General features: G+C 36.7%; 1 protein-coding gene and 1 long non-coding RNA gene across 2 annotated transcripts in view; one reads left to right on the plus strand and one right to left on the minus strand.

Moving 5' to 3' along the window:
- LOC128248702 (uncharacterized) overlaps positions 1-2620 on the minus strand; it is a 28388-nt gene extending 25768 nt beyond the window's left edge. The window contains exons 1-2 of the long non-coding RNA XR_008264872.1: positions 2566-2620; positions 158-281 (exon numbers count right to left, since the gene is read on the minus strand). This is a non-coding gene — a long non-coding RNA (uncharacterized LOC128248702). The remainder of the gene's footprint in view (positions 1-157; positions 282-2565) is intronic.
- The window catches only part of LOC106874425 (MICOS complex subunit MIC13), a 13064-nt gene continuing 704 nt past the window's right edge, over positions 1513-13872 (plus strand). Inside the window, exons 1-3 of the mRNA XM_014922155.1 lie at positions 1513-1614; positions 6184-6331; positions 10685-10736. Of these exons, the coding sequence (XP_014777641.1) occupies positions 1589-1614; positions 6184-6331; positions 10685-10736 (226 nt within the window). The 5' untranslated portion in view covers positions 1513-1588. The remainder of the gene's footprint in view (positions 1615-6183; positions 6332-10684; positions 10737-13872) is intronic.

Raw genomic sequence — 13872 nt, forward strand, 5'->3', positions numbered from 1 at the left:
TTTGAATTTCTATAATTTTGAATTTTTATCCCTTTTCATTTTGAAAAGACAGGCTTGCAGTCGAAATGTCGTTCATCTAATAAAATATACATTGCAATCGCATCGCGCTCTTCGTATTGTTTAAGTATAATAATAATAATGAAGTAGACTAACATACCAAATTTCGAACCCGTTGAAGGTATGCGAGATACCGAAATATTGTGTTCAGCAAATTTAATTATGGAACTCTTCTTCTTTATTTATATATTCCCTCCAGAGGAGTCATAGCAGTCCTATATTATCTATAATAATAATAATTATTATTATTATTATAACAACAACAACAAAAACTTGATTCTGCACGCGCACACATAAGGATGTAAACATTGTTTCTATTTACTGATGTGCAGAGAAAGTGGAAAGGAAATCCTATATCGGGTTTATTGAGAGTTCCTCAGAGAAGACGTATCCGGCTACGCTCCACAACCAATAGCATAAAGCAGTCACGTATTGGGCTAGCACCAGGAGGATAAGAATGTAAGCATACTTTTCCCATGGTGATATGCAGAAAAAGAAGAGGAGAACCTCTACACATTAAAAGCGTAGAAAGAAAGTGTTTACATTCTTATTTCATTCACAGTAAGGTTTGTGATGTTTAGTACAAGTTCCTTAATGACTTGTTCACGGCGATGTTGTTTAACCCCAATAAAACCTGAAAAAGTTCGTCATAACTACATCCTTTATTCAGGCGTATTATACTTCGATCATCCACTGTGGTTTTAATTTTTCAAGGTGTAATCTAAGAGAGCCTTAGCTGATTTTCTAGCAGGTCGAGCATCTATATAAAGACTGTTTGTAGGCTTGATAAAGCAAGTACCAGTAATACACTGCTAGCAACTCAGTTGACTATACGCTACCGAGTATTGCTATAAGGTCTTTGGATACATCACACTGCTGAAAAATAATGTCAACTAATTTCTTTCTTCCATATCTTTCCTTACTTGAATGTTGGAACATGTATTTATGTATGTCATTACTTAGTTTATTTCAAGAGTTCTTGACAATAGAGAAAGAACCGGTTTCTAACCTAGATCCAAGGTTCCTTCATTGGAGTTTCAACATTAATGGTCCGGCAAGAAATATTTGACACATCTTCAAATTGCCCAAAACCCTCATAAAAAAGACACATTGGATAATAAGAGTAAAAAGTGTAGGGAGGTTTACAGGTAGAACACTTTTCCTCGTAAGTCTACTGGATCTTGACTATACCCAAGTTAAGCAACATCAAAGAATGCAATAACCACCTTTAAGTTAAGGAAGATAACTTTCCTACCACTTTCATTTATATAATAGAGTATTATCCCTTGTCACTTCTAGCTATTAAGACAAAACAAATCGATCAATTTTAAAGCGGAATCTTAAAAATTTTTTTCTGAACTTTCTACGATTATCGTTTTGCCTTTCAAAGTCCCACAGTTTTTATATTTCATGTTTGTTTGTAAACATTATTTATTTATGTTTTATCGGTACTAAACTTGTCTTTTTTTTTTAGCTAATCTTCCTATATATTATCGACTAGTCAGTACTTTAAACATCAGCAAGGTGGAAGATGGCGACGTTCTCCAATGTTGTAATGTAAGTAGTCTCTGTCGAAAATATTTCATGAAATACATATATTTCACTATCAAGTTGATTTCCACGTTCTTAACAGTTCTCACACTGAAACGCCTGTTGTTTAAGCAGATACAGTGATCTTCGGTGTCAGCAATAATCTTTCTTCAACCACGGACTTGTGCACGTGTCTTTTCGACCTTTGTGTTTCTCTATCCTATCTAGGTCGATTTTTTTTTACCTTCAGCATTCAAAACATTAACACTTATATTGCACTTAAAGTAACATTAAGATAGTTTCAATAAACTAATTCCTTTACTTATTAAACAATAGACAAAAATTATATCAATAAAAAATACATTTAAATAAATATCAAACTGAACTTTCGTAATTCTGCACGCTTGAAGTGTCAATATTATGCAACCTACTATAACATGATAAATAAGGATGTGATCGATGGCTTGTGACGGTCGACACTTCAATTACAATTTCTATATTGTAACAGAAAATGTCCTTATTTTTCGCCCGTCCATTTCGCGCCACACAAATTTGAATTGCACTAATTAATTAATTTGTCGAGACTGTGACCTGACAGTGATAATTTTAATTATTTCTACATGCCCACACGGCGCACATTTTAGGAGATATTTATTATAGTTAAATTTACCCAATTTGACTACTATTAATTTGTTTTATCGATCTCACAAGAATTAATAGCAGCAGCAACCTCTGTTCAATTTCAACTTAGAACGTCAAGTGCTGTAATTACATATCGAAAGATATATTGATCTCATACTCCGAGATGTAGTTAAATAGTACACATCACTCTCCTTTAAGTTTCGTTATTTTGACAATGATTCGGACTTTTAAATAAGATCACAGCTATATGAGTATATTATAATCTGTATGAGTGTATATTTTGCTGTTTTGCTCATCAGTAAGTACTAAATGTCTAAAACAAGAGCAAAAGATTACTTAGCCATCTTCCTGGAGCCGGTTGATTTGAAAAGACGTCCTTGACCTCCTGAACATCACGAAAGCAATAAATTATCAAAAGACGCCACAAAATTTTCAAAAATAACTGATTGAAGTGACATGACACTACATTTAAATATATTTTTATGTTTTATTTACAACCAGTAATTATATGCACGGTACAGTTATAGATTTCTCATATAGAACTATAATATCTACTATGAGATATATGAAATGACCAAAACTACACAAATGACTTGAATATCAAATTTTGGGGGATTATGGGGTGAAGATTAACTCACTGGGACTATTCATGGTTCTATGACACAAACTTCATGTTTTAAAGTGATCTAAATTAAAACTTCCTGTCAAAATCTCGTTAATTTGTTTCAAACACAACTTGATAGTTATTTTACTAAATTTTTTGTTATTTTTAAAATCACCGAAACAAAGGTATTTATAGTAACAAAACTCAATTTATTTCTCGTTGCTCAATTTTGTTTAATATATTATGTGGTTTTAGATTTGTATTAGAAGTCAAGGATGTTTTTAAAACGTACAGCATTAGCAAGATTACCAATTATTATTGATATTATTAAAGTGTTGTCTGTCATATAACAGGTTACTTTGAAGTATGCTTCTTCCTCTTTGGATAATGTCAGGAATCATGGCATGCATACAGTAATTATAATTTATCAAATAAAACAAAATTTTCATTTGTATAACTCCTCCATAATTACCCTATCATTTACTTCCATTCTCTTGTCTCTCTGAGTCTTTTTCACAATATGCATGTATCATATTTCTTTACTCATTGCCTGACACTAAGCCTCATATGTGCACTCATCCTGCAACTTATTTTGTTAACTCTGTATGTATCTCTTTCTCTCTCTCTCTCTCTCTCTCTATATATATATATATATATATATATATATATATAAAATAATAAATGCGAAAGCAAATGTCAGTGAGTCACACTTTTCAACTTTACTCCTCTGACCCCCTCTGTTACTATTCAATGACACTTCTACTATTCCTCATGCTTTACCCCTCTCTCTATATTCAATGATACTTCTACTATTCCTCGTGCTTTACCCCTCTCTCTCTCTATTTAATGACACTTCTACTGTTCTTCATTCTTGATTTTTTTCTTAATCGTAACATTTTGAGAAAAATCTTTCTCTAAATATTACAACTGTATCAAATAATTTAACCTAAACACAGGTTTCATAATGTTCAGAACTGAAATACGTATTGAACTCACACTCTCATACAATATCACCTCCCATAACTCTGCCATAAAAATGTTGGAAACTTAGTATTTTTTCAGATTTTAATAAAATTTATCAGACCTATTTTCATGCCGTCAGCCGTCGGAGCTATGGAAACTTAGCACACTATGACTGCATAAAAATAGATTCAACTATTTTATTACTACCTTAAAAAATACTAAATTTTATGGTCAAATACATTTAGAGCAATTCCAAACCATAAAAATTGCACTTTAAAGTAGTGTTTAGTGACAGTGATGTAATTTCCCTTCAAATTACGAACAGGAGTTTAGATACATACCAGCTACTACAAATAATTGTTTGTATGAAAAGTAAGGCCCTATGTACATCAAATATGTACATCTTTAAATTAAGTGGCGGCAGAAGAATTATCATTGATCTTTTAAAAGGTTTATTGTTGCCTACAGCCAGCTATATGTTGGTTGTTCAAGGGTAAGGAATGGAAACAAGCTATTTGTACTGACCTCCAAATAGGAAGACAAAAATTGTTGTTTATCATGCAGCTTTGCAATAACTTCCAAGTCAACAAATTTCATCATTGTTTTGATGAAAATTGTTCATCACTTGAAAAATGTTGTTCAAGTTTGATAAAATTTAATATGTACTCAATGCATGAAGTGTCATTCTTGGGCCCAAGGCCCAATGAAGAGCCCTCCACAGGAGCTAGCTTAAAAGCTGCCTGTTAAGATATTTTGTGCATTGTAGAAGTGTAACCAATTTATTGCACATGAACTTTAACAACAAAATCATATACAGACCCCAGTTGAGAACATCATCATTATCATCATTTAACATCCACTTTCCCTGCTGGCATGGGTTGGATGGTTTGAGTGACGGTTGGTAAGCTGGAGAACTCACTAGGTTCCACTTTAATTTGTCATGGTTTCTACGGCTGGGTGCCCTTCGTAATGCCAACCATTCCAAGAGTGTAGGTCACTAAAAGGAAGAGAAATTCTTTCCAGTTTCTTTTTTTCCCTGTATTTTATAAAATTTGAGGTTATTGACTTGATGGCTGTCTCTGTTAAAACTGTAATCATTAGCTAAATATCTCAACATTTTTGTTTCTGCAATATTCATACATTTTTATTTTTTTAATTTTTTTATTTTTTTAGTCTAGTACTTATTCTGTCATTTTTTGCCAAACCACTAAGTTATGAAGATGTAAAGAAACCAATACCAGTTGTCAAATGGTGGTAGGGAACAAATGCAAAGACACACACATGGATATATGTTCTTCTTTCAGTTTCCATCTACAAATTCATTCAAAGATTTGGTTGGCCCAGGGTTATAAGTAGAACACTTACACAAGGTGCCATGCAGTGAGAATGAACCTTAAACCATATGGTTGGGAAGGGATAGGACTTGAACCACTCATCAATCACTTACCAGCTAGTCATATTACTTATTTCACAATAGAGTACATGTTACTGTCATCACTTCTTCTCAAATTAGGTACTTTAAATGTATTTATTTTTTTACTCTTATTTTAATTCACTGTTTTATCTGAACAATATAATTACAGTAGCTCTATCAATGTGCCTGTTGCTCTTTATTTTTTGTAAATCTTAGTAGTTAATTATAATACTGCTGAAATTATTTTCACTAATTTGCATTAAATCTCTTGAGTTATCATCAGGATTTATATTCAAAGATCATAATAGGTTGACAAGTACCCTAAATATTATCTAGGTGTGAATCTCAACTTTAACAGCATGAAATTGAATTATTTCTCCGATTCTCAATTGTCTGTTGTTCAACTGTGACTGAAGTAATACTTTCTTTACTCTTTTACTTGTTTCAGTCATTTGACTGCGGCCATGCTGGAGCACCGCCTTTAGTCAAGCAAATCAACCCCAGGACTTATTCTTTGGAAGCCTAGTACTTATTCTACCGGTCTCTTTTGCCGAACCGCTAAGTTACGGGGGACGTAAACACACCAGCATCGGTTGTCAAGCATTGGTGAGGGGACAAACACAGACACAAACACACACACACACACATATATATATATATACATATATACGACGGGCTTCTTTCAGTTTCCGTCTACCAAATCCACTCACAAGGCTTTGGTCAGCCCGAGGCTATAGTAGAAGACACTTGCCAAAGGTGCCACGCAGCGGGACTGAACCCGGAACCATGTGGCTGGTAAGCAAGCTACTTACCACACAGCCTTGCTTCACTCCACCCAATTACTGCTTCTCTCATTTCACAATGTCTCCATCAAGGCTTCTTTTAAAAAAATAAAAAATTTTCTCAAAATGTCTTACAAACCTATTTAAAATTTCACAGCCATCTTGCTTGTTTTGCTCATATTTATTTCCAGAAACTCAGCTAAAGTAGCAATTACTGGTGGTGCTGTTTACTATACAGTTAAGCAGGGAGTTTGGAGTGATACCGGTGAAGGTTCTGCAGCCTTAGAAAATGTCCGTGAAACTATTCTACCTGCAACAGCTACAGAATACATTAGCAAGGTAAGACTGAAATCAAAAACTTAAGCTTCTTTATGATTAGTTAACCTGGCAATGTAAAAGTGAAATCTTGTTGGCTTGGAAGGCTTTACAAAGGATCTATATCAACATTGTTATTTTATGGAGACTTTTTTTTTCTGACTAAATCTTAGAATAGTTCACAGAGGCCATAACACTGTTCTGACCATCTCTTTGACTAAATCTTGGGTGGGTCTACAGCAGCCATGGTCTTGTTCTCTCTTCCTCTCTGATTTAATCTTGGGATGGTTTGCATAAATCATGTCACAATTCTTCTTCTTCTGACTGGAAGAATTTACAAAAGGGCCATAGCACTGTTCTAACTCTTCTGATGAAATAATAAATTAAGCTGCTAAATACTTTACACTAAGGTAGTCGGTATCTTCTTGCCATCTCTTGGCTCATGGAAGGATTTCAGTTCAGCACTAAACTTAAGAGGATGCTTCTTATTCAAACACTTCTGCAGATTTCCTAAGCACAATACACCTCTTCATTGTACTTATTTAGATCAAGATGAAGTGGACTATTTAGAATTCATAACATATAACTTTATTTACCTTGAGAAGTGGTTGTGTTCTAATGTATCAGTCAGGCCTTTAATTTAAGAACCAATATTTCAGGCAGCGTTTGAATTTAAGTACCAATATTTTTTTTCAAAGAAAGATTCCTCAAATGTTTATTTACTTCTTCTTAAAGTATGCAAACCTATTTTGGAAATTTTATTAAATTAAAAAAAAAAAACATTTCTTTTCATTATGCTTACAAAATTAGACTTTGCTTTTTGATCATTATGGTGGTTGAGGAGCAGTGGGGTGGAAATAGAAAGAACTATGTCCTTTTGTTATTAATACTGTACAGAATAGGTGATGAGATGTAAACTGTCTATTCTTCAGCTGGTAGTGTTTTTGTGAACTTGACATCTATTTTATCAAATGAGTTGTGCATATTTTATTGTCCTATTTTAAACAGATGTTGATATGCCTCTGGTGACAGTGTGTGTTTTTGCAAAAAGACAATGACAGAAAACTGTATCAAATACATTGGCACATGTTTTACATTAATGGGAATACATGAAGCAAGACCTAAATAGATTGTTTTGATGTCAGAAAGCGTAATCAGCTTTGGAATATTTGTACCAAGATAACAGATGAAGTGGTGGAGTTGCAAAGGTACATCTGCCTTATAACAATCATCAACAGGTACTCTATAGTACTCTATTGATGATAATGATGATAATTTTAGGCACAAGGACTAGAACTTTTGAACAAAAGTGGTTAGTCAGTACCACTCTTTCTAATACTTGACTGATATTATTATCAACCTTATAGGAGTGAAAGGCAAAGTTGTCCTCAGCAGGATTTGAACTCAGAATGCAAAGAGCTGCAACAAATACCATCAGGCATTCTCTCTGCTCTAATGATTCTACAGATCCATTGCCCTTGTATGACAATAATGATGATGATTTTAAGTTTTGGCACAAGGCTTGCAATTGTGAGGGAAGGAGGCTAGTCAATTGCATTTGACTCCAGTGTTTATTTTATTGATCCTGGAAGGATGAAAGACAAAGTTGACCTTGGTGGATTTTGAACTCAGAACATAAAGTTGGAACAAGTGCTACTTAGTATTTTCTCCAATGTGTCAATGATTCTGCTAGCTCTCCACCTTAATTATGATAATTCTTCCAACTACAGAAATTTGGGCAGGATGGAGTTAGTTGATTAATCAACCCTAGTACTTGACTGGTACTTATTTTATTGACCCCGAAATGATGAAAGGCAAAGTCAACCTCAGTGGAATTTGAACTCAGAACATAGAGCTAGACAAACTGCCACTACACATTTTGTCCAGCATGCTAACAATTCTGCCAGCTTGCTGCCTTATTAATGATAGTACTGATAATCCTTTCTACTAAAGGCAAAGGACCTCAAATTAGTGGGGAGGGGACTAGTCGATTACATTGACCCCAGTGTTTGACTGGTGCATATTTCATCAATCGTGAAAGGATAAAAGGCAAAGTTGACCTCAGCAGAATTTGAGTCATCATCATCATCATTTAATGTCTGTTGTCCATGCTGGCATGGGTTGGGTGATTTGACCAGGGCTAGTAAGCCGAGAGACTGCACCAGACTCCAGTCTGATTTGGCATGGTTTGTACGGCTGGATGCCCTTCCTAACGTCAACCACTCCAAGAGTGTAATGTGTGCTTTTACATGTCACTGGCACAGGTGCCATTTGCGTGACACCAGTATCTGCCACAACTACAATTTCAGTTGGCTTGGCCGGTCTTCTTCTCGAGCATGGCATATTGCCAAAGGTCTTGGACATTTGTCATTGCCTCCATGAGGTCCAGCACTTGAAATGTGTTATTTACATGCCACTAGCACCGATGCCAGTTTCACAACACTGGCATTGGCCACATTGCCTCCATGAGGTCCAACACTCGACAGGTGCTTTTTACATGCCACCAGCATGGGGGCCAGTTACGCATCATTGGTATCGGCCACATTGCCTTTGTGAGGCCCAATGCTCAAAAGATGCATTTTATACGCCAACAACATGGGTGCCAATTACATGACACTGTATCAGCCACAACTATTATTTCACTTAACTTGATGGATCTTCTCAAGCACAGCATATTGCCAAAGGTCTCAGTCACTAGTTCGAAGATCATGCTTCACCACTTCTTCCCATGTCTTCCTGAGTCTACCCTTCCACAGGTTTCTTCCACGGCTAGGGATTGGCACTTCTTTAAACAGCTGTCCTCATCCATATGCATCACATGACCATACCAGCACAGTCGTCTCTCTTGCACACCATATCTGATGCCTCTTATGCCCAACTTTTCTCTCATCATACATGCACACTGACATTGCACATCCAGTGAAGCATACTAGCTTCATTTCTTTCAAGCCTTTACATGTCCTTGGTGGCCACAGCCCATGTTTCACTGCCATGTAGTACAACTGTTTGCACACAGGCATCATACAATCTGCCTTTCACTCTGAGGGAGAGACCCTTTGTTGCCAACAGAGGTAGGAGCTCTCTGAACTTTGCCCAGCCTATTCTTATTTTTGCAGCTACACTCTCGGAGCACCCACCTCTGCTACTAACTTGATCACCTAGATAATAGAAGCTATCAACTACCTCTAGCTTACCCCACTGGCATTTGATGGAGTCTATTTTCTGTACATTTTTTGTGTTTATTGTACCTGTGCACCTTCCACACACAAAACCTATCTTCCCAGTTAACCTTCCTCTGATATTGCAGCATCTCTTATATGTCCATAGCTTACAATGGGTACATCTTGTGGAATTGTTGGCTACACCTTTCCTACAGATCGAGCAAGGCCCATCTATCTGAAGGGATTTGTGATTTGTCTGCTTTCCTACTTACTAAAACTTTGGTTTTTGTTAGGTTAACTCTAAGGTCCTTTGAGTCTAGACCTTCTTTCTACAACTGAAACTTCTTCTCTAGTTCTGGTAGTGATTCAGCAATAACAACAAGGTCATCAGCATAGAGGAATTCCCTGAGGCAGCCTGTTTTAAATTTCTCTGTTATTGTCTGGAAGACTGTGATGAACAAGAGGACTGTTGCTTGTTATTGCCTGGAGGATAATGATGAAGAAGAGGACTGATCCCTACTTGAATTCATTGCTATACTCGTTGCCAACCCTCACCTTACTGACAGCATCTCTGTACATGGCTTATACACATCTCACTAACCACTCATCTATCCCTAGTTTCCACATTGACCACCAGATAAGGGATCAGGGCACCCTGACAGAGGCTTTCTCCATGTCCACAAAAGCCAAGTACAGAGGCTTGTCTTTGGCTAGGTACTTCTCTTGTAGCTGCCTTACCAGAAATATAGCATCAGTGATGCTTCCCCCTAGCACAGAACCAAACTGCATCTCATCTAAACTAGCCCCGTCCCTAATTAGTTGGGCTATGAGCCTTTCTGTAACTTTCATCACCTGATCCAACAATTTGATACCTCCAAGTATAATAATAATAATACCTTTCTACTACAGGTACAAGGCCTACATTTTGCGGGAGGGGACTAATCAATTACATCAACCCCAATGTTTCACTGGTACTTAATTTATTGACCTCAAAAGGATGAAAGACTAAGTCGACCTCAGTGGAATTGTGCCTGGTGTACCCTTATCAGATGGGTAGTCATGATGGGTATATTGGGCTTCATATATTTGTACCCCAGTGTCACAATGATGATGATGATGGTGGTGGTGGTGATGGTGATGGTGATGATGATGATACTAACAGTGGTGATACAATAGTTGCAGTGTTGAACTGGTTTTATTACTTATGCTTTTCCAGATTCCATCTCCAGGGAATGCAATTACCTCAGGTCTTGGTATGTGGAACGGAGGTAAGTGATCCATTATGTCTTCAAGAATTAACAGAGCTGCATATACAGAAGTTTACTGAAGCTTTTATTACTATAAACAACGAAATTGACCGATTGAAACTCCTCCACACTCCAACCCTTGTTGCTTATATCTCAACTGAACTAAACTAAACAAGGATTTTGACATGACCATATGATAAAGTAGTTTACTTTACAAACATAAGGGTTAAAGTTTAATCCTACTGTGTGATACAATGAGCTAGGGTCTTCTGCTATAGCCATAGATTACCCAATCTTTGTAAAACCAAAAATGCCTGTCTGTCTGTATGTATGTAATATAGTTGACAAGCCCAAGAGCCAGGAATTCTTGCAAGCACAGATTGCACAAATCCATCTCACTCGATACTACTCCTACTTCAGTTGAAGGGTCTTTGTCTTGCAAGTTACTTGTAGACCTTGCTGGTGCTGGGGTCACCTAAAAGTCACCCAGTACACTCTGTAAAGCAGTTGTATTAGGAAAGACATTCAGCCATAGAAAACGTGCTAAAGTAGACACTAGAGCTTGGTGCAGTCGTCTGGCTTACCAGCTCCTGTCAAGCTATGCATTCCATGTCAGCATAGAAAACAGACCTTAAATGATGATGATGATCAGCTTTGGGCAAGGCAATATTCTGCAACCAAACACTCTTCGTTACTAAACTTTCTTTTCAAGGAAGGTGCTCATTCTGTTGGTCTTCACTGGGCTGCTGGACATATGTATGCGCTTGGTACAAATGATTCTGCAATCAAAGCAGTATCAATGCAAAGACATGCAGTGATGTTCGTGCATGCACACACACACATACACACACAGACGGCTTCCACACAATTTCTATTTACCAAATTTCAGTCATGGAGCATTGGTCAGCCTGAGGCTATAGTAGAAGACATTGAATGCCACGTAGTGAGAACACACCTGAAACTGCCTGGTTGTTGAATGGGATTCTTAATTACACACAGTCATGCCTATCCAGAGTTTTAGGCATTGGTTGCTGAAGACAAAAGTAAGATAGAATTGGTTGGTGTAAGTTGGCAGCATTTCTTCTGGGTGTAATTAAAAGGAGTGTTAAAATTTTTACAGTGCTTGAGTTTAGAGTGTGTTGTTTGTGGCTTATAGTTAATAAATACAATAACAACAGGGTAGCAAGGATTGTATATGAGGGTTGTCAGCATCTTGGCTCTCGATTTTAGTTTTTGCAGTAAATAATCCCAGGTTGCTACTGGTTTTAGGACAAATTATTTAACTCTACCTATCTCAATTCATTTTCATAACTTTAGGTGTCAGTTTTAGATCAGCTAAACAACAGTGTACTAATTTACTTCCTTTTATGAACCAGAAAGCCAGTGCTTTTATTTGTTCCAGGTGTTGCCTGATCAAGTTATTAGATTGTATTAAACTATATTTCTGGATGCATATCATTAGAGATTCCAGAAGATTTATTGGGGAAAGTTAAGCGATCAGAAGTTGTAAATTCCTCTTGTAAGGGGAGATCTGTTTACTTGTGCTATTTAGAACCATTTTATAGGGCAGAATGAAATCATCTCCAGCTACTCGGGTCCAATTATACCAAACCTAAGCACCGATTTAAATAGATGAGGAGAAACTAATCAAATTAGCCAACAAAGACTCAGTGTAAATATGAAACAGTATAAAACCCCAAAGTTGTAACAATATATAAATTGAATAAATACATTGCTAAATTATAGGTAACATTCCTACATGTTAGTTAAGTGTTTGACATAAAAGCATTGTAGATGTAGAGTCCTTACTTCTGTAGATTTATGTATAAATTTTAATTTGTAAATTATTTGTTGCAAAACAGAACAAAAGGTTAACTGGATTAGCACACACACACACACACAAAGTTAATGAATAGGTTTTGTAATTATAAATATTTACACTTGAATAATGTTAATGCTAGTTGCCTTTCCTAACCTCTACTCTTTTCAACAAGCTGGTTGCATACTCTTTCCACACACACACACACACTCTCTCTCTCTCTCCGTTTGATATTCATATCAATAGTCATTGCTCCTCTGTGTCTCACTCTCCAGGACTGCAGATGTCTAGAAATCATTCCCTGTCCATGTTTGTACTGATGAGATTGTTTAAACTCAACAATCTCACAGTTCATGGTGTGTCCTGCAATAATAATGGACATTGCCCTGCTCCTACTTCTAACAAAATCTGTCCAGGTGTGTAGTGAAGCTGGTACTTATTCTGAGAAGGGAACTAAAGCAACTAGCATTTCCTAGGAAGGAGGAGCTGTAATAGCATTTGAAATTATAATTACTACTTAGTAGCTCAGTGTATGTTCTATCCGTGTGATATGGTCATGTAAAAATAGTATATTACTGCTCTTGGTCATATCATTTATACATACACAAACACATATCTGAATGTTGTCTTTTAGCCCATCACTCGTGTTTGAGGAGAGCTGTGATCAAAGATGTCCTGGTCACCATCATTCTGTCTTTTCCTAAATCCATAATTACATTAAGTGATATATATCTTTTATTAAAATGGTAGGTTGAGATTTTGCTGCTATTTCAAGTATCAAGAGTGGAGGCACAATGGCCCAGTGGTTAGGGCAGCGGACTCGCGGTCATAGGATCGCGGTTTCGATTCCCAGACCAGGCGTTGTGAGTGATTATTGAGCAAAAACACCTAAAGCTCCACGAGGCTCCGGCAGGGGATGGTGGCGAACCCTGCTGTACTCTTTCACCACAACTTTCTTTCACTCTTATTTCCTGTTTCTGTTGTGCCTGTAATTCAAAGGGTCAGCCTTGTCACACTGTGTCACGCTGAATATCCCCGAGAACTATGTTAAGGGTACACGTGTCTGTGGAGTGCTCAGCCACTTGCACGTTAATTTCACGAGCAGGCTGTTCCGTTGATCGGATCAACAGGAACCCTCGACGTCGTAAGCGACGGAATGCCAACAACAAGTATCAAGTGACCGTTTTGAGACATCTTTGTTAGTTTATCTCTCCTGAGTATGTATGTTTTACATGCAAGTATAAATTCATTGGATTAAGTGGTGTTATCATTAAATGCAGTGCTGTCTTAACTTATTTCTCATACTCTGTTAATATCAAACAGTTTTTTTTTTTTTTT

This window comes from Octopus bimaculoides, chromosome 9, assembly GCF_001194135.2.
Source record: "Octopus bimaculoides isolate UCB-OBI-ISO-001 chromosome 9, ASM119413v2, whole genome shotgun sequence".
Lineage (NCBI taxonomy): Eukaryota > Metazoa > Mollusca > Cephalopoda > Octopoda > Octopodidae > Octopus > Octopus bimaculoides.